This window comes from Trematomus bernacchii, unplaced genomic scaffold, assembly GCF_902827165.1.
Source record: "Trematomus bernacchii unplaced genomic scaffold, fTreBer1.1, whole genome shotgun sequence".
Lineage (NCBI taxonomy): Eukaryota > Metazoa > Chordata > Actinopteri > Perciformes > Nototheniidae > Trematomus > Trematomus bernacchii.
In genome coordinates this window covers 598625-607403 of record NW_022987593.1, presented here as the reverse complement: position 1 = coordinate 607403, position 8779 = coordinate 598625, and the positions used below count along the sequence as shown (strand labels likewise).

The 8779-nt window shown below is 38.8% G+C and overlaps 1 protein-coding gene across 1 annotated transcript in view; it reads right to left on the bottom strand.

Moving 5' to 3' along the window:
- Nucleotides 1–4193: 4193 nt before the first annotated feature.
- LOC117482208 (receptor-type tyrosine-protein phosphatase delta-like) overlaps nt 4194–8779 on the bottom strand; it is an 87749-nt gene continuing 83163 nt past the window's right edge. Inside the window, 6 exon segments of the mRNA XM_034130231.1 lie at nt 4194–5645; nt 5757–5892; nt 6316–6470; nt 6577–6702; nt 7100–7226; nt 7416–7594. Of these exon segments, the coding sequence (XP_033986122.1) occupies nt 5577–5645; nt 5757–5892; nt 6316–6470; nt 6577–6702; nt 7100–7226; nt 7416–7594 (792 nt within the window). The 3' untranslated portion in view covers nt 4194–5576.

Below are 8779 nucleotides of genomic sequence, written 5' to 3'. Positions count from 1 at the left end.
TTACTATACTTTTAAGAAACTTCTATTCAAGCAGAGGTGGCAAAAGTACTCACATCCTTTACTTAAGTAGAAGTATGGATACTCGTGTTTAAAAATACTCTGGTAAAAGTAGAAGTACTGACTAAACTTCTTTACTCAAGTAAAAGTGAAAAAGTATGGGCTTCGAAATGTGCTTGAGTAAAAAGGACCCATAACTGCCAGCAGTTTCATAGAGTAACTGGTAACTGGACCTCACTTTATATTAATAGAACATTAAAGATCTTCTATTTCAAATTGTAATTATGTCATTGTTAGATAATGAATGTTTCAACACTGAACAACAACCATTTAGAACACAAGCAAAGACAAACAAAGTGGGGAAATAAACGCCTACATTGTAGATTCTAGGGTGACTACCTCTTCCTTGGAAACAACACAACAATTATTATGTAAAAACATTTACATTTTATATAGGGGGGAACCTTATAAAAAAAGTACAATTTTTATATAAGGGGGAGCCTTATCAAAAATGTCATTTTTTATATAACGGGGGACACATTCATTGATGAATAATAGATTAAGTTAAGATTACCACAAGCTACCCAGCAGTATGTCAAAAATAAATTAAACTTAATTAATAGCGGCCCTATTAAATTGAGGTATGCATTAATGATAATAATATCAAATACAGTATTCTGAAATGTGACATGTATTCTGGATACTTCAATCACATGTTGTTGCTAATACTTGGTTTTGGAGTGTATGACCCTTACTTTTAACAGAGTAGCAATACTCTGGTATTAGTGAGAACAATGAAATAACAAAGTGAATACTTCTCCCACCACTTGCCACCCAGCAGTCTTTTCTGTAGCTCTCTTGCAATACATCGATTTATCTAGTTAAGCATTTTTCTTAGCAAAGCTTTGTCTGTGTACTTGTATGTGCAACAATGCAGTATTTAGAACAGGAGGTTGAATATGGCTGCTTTACTTTGCCTGCTATTATCATTCTCTAGTAAAAGTGATTTGTTTCTCATTCACATTGTAATTGAGGACCGTAAAACTTAATTTGCTCTATGTGTCTATCACAAAAGCAACATTTGTCCCTGAGCTTCAACTCAGGATGTGTTTCCTGAGTACTTCATACAGAATGAAGCAGCATTGGATCATGATTGAAACAAAGTTGCAAAGCGTATTGCTCTGAAAGTGAAAACAGTCTAATGGAGGAAATGTTGAAGTGTTGAGAACTGAGCTAATGACACAGCTCATGGCAGAGGCAACAGAAGCCTCAACAGGGAGAAGACGACTGATCTGAAACGCTCTGCTCGAAGCCCAGAAGCAAGAAGCTCTCTGGATGAGGCGTTGGAAGATCATTTGCTGAGCCTTTCCGATGACAAGACACACATGAATGAGAAAGGCCCTTTCAGCAGCAACTTTCCACTCACTGCAGACTGGAGCCTCCATCTGTTTTCCAATATGGATTGATCAAGACTACAAGTTTTTAGTGATGCAAGAAGCCCTGTGAGGCTGGAGCGCTCATTACACTGCCAACAAAAAGTTTCAGAAAAAACACTGGATGATGCTGGAATAAAATGAGAGACACATAGAGCAGCTATTTTTAGTAACATTTTCATTCTCGTTCTTAACTGAACCACTGAAACTGCACTTTTACAGGAGGTAAAAACACACAAAGTCGCCGAAGAGAAATTCCTTTCCTTTCTATAATTATCAAATAAACAAATCAACGTACAGATGTTTTCACAAAGGAAGGTTCTTCTCCATTATGCCACCTTTTTTAATGACATATTGACATGACTTTTAATGACATTTTCATGACAAAATAAATACTACAGTATGTCATGACATATTTTGTGACATTCTGTATTATGACCTTTTATGATTTCTTTGATATTCTATAATGTGACTTCAGTATGGCATTTTATGTTACATACTTTCACACAAATACAAAAAAGGCTTGTTTTTCATTTTTGATGGATCTCCAGCAAGTTTAAAGTCTAAGCTAGTCAGTTTTGATATATGTATGTACACTATAATATAATATACATATATATAAGATAAATTATATTTTGTTATCCTTTTAAACAACATAACAAATACAATCCTTGCCCTAATTTTATCGATAAATCATTGAAGTAGAAGCCAATAATCTGCTTTAAATTTTTATTTTATTTTTTAACATAATTATAGAATCTTCTGTTTTGGGATTTTCATTATTCTAACACATTTTTAGACGTTTTGTTATTAAAAACGACAGCAGTAGCAGTTATTTCACTTGAGTTTATTTGTAACAAATGAAACTTGTGTCGACAGAGAACAGAAATCCATACAGAACTGTTTTTCGGTTTTCACGCGCTCCGAGAACCAATGTAAGAAAATAAAAAGCACTTGTTGACTCGGAGCAGAAAACAAAACAAAAAAATAAGTTTACATTTACAGACCAATTAGAGGTAATTGGTCCAAGTAACACACCATATTTTCGTTTTTATACAATTTATAAACTCCAGTTTTATCCATCTACATGATACATTTGGGGGAGGGGATAAAATAGAACACTTCTTTGTGAAACTTCTCTTTTGTGGTACAACAAATCCACAATGTGATGTATCGCACATACTGCTGTGCCATAAACTGTGATTTCAGGTGCATCCTTTTAATATATCACTCTGTATATCTGATAAATTCTTATTCACTCTTCACCTTATTCATTTATCTATTTATTAATTAATTTATGCAATATTCAATTACTCTCTGTGATTTGTGTTATTTACATATACACAACCATGTGAGCATTACAGGGTCCATCTTTACTGAGTTCAAGTAAAACTCCTTTGGGAGGGGGGGAGGGGCTTTCAGAGATAATAGGATACTAGTATTAGTGCATAGTACAAAGAGAGAAAGTGCAAGTCTTCCCATAACAGGTGTGACCAAAGGGGCATCTCAAAAGTGGTACCATGCATACGAAACGACAACAGGGTTACTTTAAGAGGGTGAAAAACTGTCAACGATCTCTTAGCCTATATGGTGAAGCGTTAAAGAGCATACAACAAAAACAATAGATGACGTGGGTTTTGTGTTGTTGGAGATGTAGCACCTGATCTTCTTTCAGCCTTTGTCATTAAAGGAAAAATATATATAACTGTAGACATCAGAACGAGGAAAAAAGCTGCACAGTTTGACTCATTGTAAGTTTAGGGCTTCAGGTGGGATAGGGTGAAATCTTGTTATTTAACCTTTTCTCCAAACTGACAAAGATTGCCACTGCCTTTCAGCTTTTTTATAGATTTTTAAATAGCGGAGGAAGTATGACTTCTCTGAGCCAGCTGACAGTCGGTGCCAAAGTCGCCAGTATGGCCAACATTTCATAGCAGCCAAACTGAAGTCGGATGAAAGGAAAACATACACAACGTTTCTGCAAGTGTCCCAGGAAAGAAAAGACGGAAAGCTGTTGAAATACAAACTTTTCTTCTGTCCAAAATGATCATCCTGCTCATAACCTATTTTGAAACCACATTTTTAGTGTCTTTAGTTATGTCTCATGTAAGATATTCTTTAAGATTTGAAGAGATATTATTGTTGCTGGGTTGAAATTGATGAGTACAACTATCCAGCCCACACAGAGCCTTCCATACAACATTTCACAGCCAAAAACAGATCACACTTTGACACACCGTAACATAACAAAATAATATACACAGACATTCAGGTCACATACGCACGAGCATACATACATAAAGTACACAAAAAAAACCTTTAAAGTAACTTTATCAAAATAGGCGTGTAATATAAGGCACTATAAATCTAAAATCAAAATACTTATTAGATGCTGTTTGAAGTATGAGTTCGATCATTCGTTGGTTGCCGTGACACACAGAAGGATGACATCATCTACTGGAGTTGTGACATAATAAAATATCTACTTCCTAAGAGGTCAGTGGTGGACCCTCTGTTTGGACACATTTAAACGGTGGCGAGAATCATATCAAGCGTAACATCTTTGTGTCTCGAAAATGATGCACCATCATCATCAATATCATCGTCATCATAATGGCATATAACTGCAGTTAGTGACTTGACACAAAAATATATAATACATCTACTTATTGCACACTGAATCAGACAGAGAGAAAAATCATAGGTGAGCATTCCAGTGAGAACATTTTTCCTTCCCTGACCCCCCCCCCCCCCCCCCTCGATCCCACCCCCATTTTTCTACATCCCTTTCGTGCTCCCTGCTTGAGAAATCTTTGTGAAGCTTATTTGGACACATAAATATTTTTCTAATACTATTCTTTCTGTGCATACTCTCTGTAGTTCTATCTGGCTTCCTCTGAACGTGCACACAGAACAACTTGGCGAGTTTATTCTCGGGACGTCCTGGCATCAGCAGGGATAATGTTGCACCTCTGTCGGCCCCTGGGAATTCTTCTCTGACACCACAGGCCAGATAGAAATGAGGTTGAGAGTCCCGTGTGCATGCGAAACGCGTGTGTTGTCAAAAACAGAGTGGGTAGAGAATACAGGAGAGTGACACTCAATGGTGGTGTTTCCATAGAATTGTGAACATTTTCCACACTAGTTTTGATTGTACACTTTAAAACAGTACTGTATCACTTAAAAAAAGCTACAGCTCATTGGATCACACAGATAAAGAAATACAACTTTGCTTTCGTATGGTCAGTGGGGACAAATTCAGAAATCTGTAAAAACAAAACAAAAACGTGCCATAAAGTAAAAAAAACAACCCAACATAGTCACATATCTATATTTTTTTCTAAAAAACTAAATCAACTTTTTACTTTGTGGTATGCATTTTAAACCGCTTTCAAGTTTCCCTTATCTTTAACCGTGAAGCATAAGGTTGAACTGGTGGTTTTTATTACTGTATGGTAGAAATATCTTCTTTTTCATTCAAAAGAAACAAGAGTCTGTTTCCAAAACAAAACAGAAAAAAACACTTCTTGGTGCCTCTTTTTGGGATGTGTGTTCTTTGTCTTTTTAATACTGTGTGCTCTGTGTTTTCAGTCTCCTGTTGACAATTCTCTGGTGCTCAAAAGTCCCAGTTCATTCAGTCCACAAGGCTTCCATAACATGGATTTGTAGACTCCCTCTAGACAGTCCTCAAAATAGAAAAATCTAAATGTCCTGTGACAGCTAAATACTGTAGCCGGTTCCTATATTTAGGTTGGTGATGCTACACTGGTGGTGGACGAGGTGAGAGTTCCACACCCAAACAATGTAAAGCAATCTGGGTGCTCACAAAAGCACTGAAACAAATAGAAAAAAATATTTGATCAAGTATTCTGATTGGAACAGTGGTTGAAGTTGCTTCTTCAGACTGACCAATGGGTGTGTTTGGGCTGAGGGTGCAAGGAAACACCCTTGTCAAGCAGGTTGCTATGGCTCAGTAAGAGGTGCTGTTTCTGGGTACGGGATAAGCCGATGGTCCCCCTTCACTCTGCATGTGGTGGCAAAAATCTTCATAGACACATCGCAGCCTAGTGCATTAAATCAGGCCGCATGTGACCTAAGAAAAGTGCACTGGGTGGGATGTGGCATGTGAGAGATGACCACTCGGGTTTATGTTGCATAGTGATCAAAGCTTCCCAGGTACTCCAGACTGGCCCGGTAGCAGAACTGGTACTGGTCCTGGAGGGAGGAAGAATAATGTAAAATCAGTGACACAAAAAAAAAAGAGTGTTAAGAGAAAATGAGCATGATGTAGCAGGGAAACAGAAGGATAACAGCGTGGGAGCTCACCTCTGTCTGAACGGTGGCAGGTCTCTGGGTGCGCAGCATCTTGACGGTCTGGAAAATGTCCACCACCCCCTCGTACCTCATCCTCTCCAGCACGATGCTGAGGGTGATGAAAACACCGGTCCTCCCTACTCCAGCACTGTGGGCGGACAGATGGAAACATATTTAGAGCTGGATATATTTGGAACTGTTAAACCTGTAGTCATGCATAATAGACCGAAGTGCCATGTTCACAATCCTATATACTGTAGCAGTGACGTCATTCAGATAAATACTACAGTGATCACATGTACATATGGGTGATAGATTAAAGTAAAAAAAACAGCATTAAGTATCTTAGTAAGATCTTAGGCCACCACACATCTCTGAGCTCAACTGAAAACATGAAAACCAATCTTTAAAAAATATGATCCCTCATTTTGTGCTTTAATGATAGTTTTCATTCTTCTCAGCATTTGTTATGTTACTCAATAAATACTTAATCAATTAGGTTTTTTCTTTAATTTGTCACTCCTTGATCTGTGTATAAAATAAAGGGGTTAATACGAGGAATGGGTCTTACCTGCAGTGCACAGTAATTGGCCCATCCTGACCAAACTGTTCTTTAGTTTTGTGCACCTGGCCAATGAAATCAATGAATCCCTCCCCTGACTTTGGCACTCCTTGCTCTGGCCAATCAGTAAACTGGAACTGACGAACTGTCCGCGATTGGCCGTCCTGGAGGAAGAGAATGTGTTTGATTATTTTGAATCACAGAAATAATGCAAAAACAGTACACATGATGTATTTTACCCACATGAACACAGACAAACCAATGACTTACCCTGGCATCAGTGACTTTGAACTCTCGGAGGATGTACTGGGGCATGTTGTACTCAGCCATGGGATCCACCACAAAGTACTGGTACCTGGCGGAGCGCTCTGCGGGCCAGTACTGGTGACATTTCTCCTGCAGGAAGACAGCACAGAGACTAACGTTCAGAGCTGTACATCATGTCTGAGGGATTCACTTCATTCACGTGAGAGGAACAATTTCTGGATACTTCGTCATGAAAATGTCTTCCTGACTGAAATTCATTATTCACTTGGAGATAGTCTTGTGCCAGATGAGATATGATGTCCATGAGATATAACTCAGACAATTATCTCTTTCGCACTCCATCACTGTGTTGCTTGCATTTTTAACGCTCCATATGCTGTTTTTAATAGTTATGACTCATAATTTTTTATTATTTTCAGATGTATTGTCCAAAAATAGCTGCCTATTATATCCACCCTAACAACTGTTCCCTGTATACTTGATTACACAATAATGTATGTCTGTGTATTTGTATTAGTATTCGTACCCGTCCCATTTCTCTCAGTTTGGTTAGCATGACAACGATGGTAGAGTTGTGTTCCCACAGCATCCTCCAGTAGTCCTCTGTGGTCTCAGCCAGCGGGCCTTGGGTTGCTATGTAGGCCTTCTGCTGCCTAAAAACACAAAAAGGTCAATTAAATACTTAACAATGCATATGCACCATATTACGTCATTCTAGTCCAAATTAAGCTGTGCAGATTTGACAAAACACTGATAACCGTATCTGAATAAACTAATGCCATGCCTGAAATAAAAGTCAACAGTAACATTGGAAACAACAGTTCGGATCAGTTTATTCTGACCTGTATCCGTCGATGAAGCTGGCGTTGATGTAGTCAGATCCCTCCACTCCTCTGATTGGCTGCAGACACACACGTGTGGTCTCGTAGGGCATGATGTTCACCAGCCGGTTCTTGAACTTGTTGCATGGCAGGTTGGCACTCACAAACCGAGATGTGTGGGCCTTGGCACTGGCCAGACGCTGAAACAAAATCAATATTTTACAATATAAAATTGACTGACATATGAAGAAACTTTCACAGGTACCTTGATGTTGACCTCAGAAGTAGTGTAGTATTGGTAGAAAACAAGAAAAGCAATATGGGGAACAATGGAAACAAGGAAGGATGAATTAAAGGAAGGAGGAAAGTTCAAACACACTCAAATGTATTTAGCACAAGCCCTGTTTCCCGCAGGCATACTGGACAAGTGAGATTAGAAAATCAGCTTGACTTGGCAGGCCTGAGGATACTTAGTCAGACGTCTTTCATTGAATAAACAAAAGAGGGGCAATATAGGGGGACCATGGAAGCGGTAAGGATTGGGAGAAGAAAATATAATAAAATGAACTAGAGAAGGAAGAAGGGCAGGAAACCACAAGGCCCCACACTGTCTCAACACACATATGTGAACCACAGTTGATCCTTCACTAGCGAAGGGGGAAAAACTGGAACACACACATTTGTATGGATACGTGCAGACAGACAGACGTTAGCACACACTCTACACTCTCTCTCACACTCGACCATTGGATGACATGGCTTAAAAGGGAAGACAGAACAACAGGGAATAGGCAGCAGGGAAACCGCAGACTCGCAGGGGGAAACAATGGGGTCTCATGAACTGAGCCTCGACCATCGCTGGCTACCGGAGCGCTGTGGGAGAAACAGCAGAAACCTATTTTCTTACAGACAGACCACGCTGGAAAATCCCAGAGCGACCACAAGTTCACCAGTTCATTTTGGTAGTCTGTACCGAAGGTTCCAGTGCCAACAATAGTCATTCTTCATTTGATTTTATTTCAATTTGACTGAATCTTATCAATAAAGTCCGGCACAGACAAAACATTGTTGTTGCTTTTACACATGGCCATTATATTCACCATCTGTTAAACTTGGATGAAATCATGCCGTGCTGGCAACCTCTTTAACCTCCATAGCAAACTCTCAGTGAAAGGAAACAAAAACAGTGTGTCTACAGTAATAGGGTGTTGGATTACCAAAAGCTGCCAAAAAAGCTTAAAATTGTTATTTTCTCACACATGCTTTAACTTTCTTTTATTTGAGGGATGCGATGCTGCTCCTCCGTGAGAAATTCCATCCATTTGGTATTTGGTTGATGAGGTTGGAAAGTTCAGTTTCTGTCTTGTAAATGTAAATGTATTCTA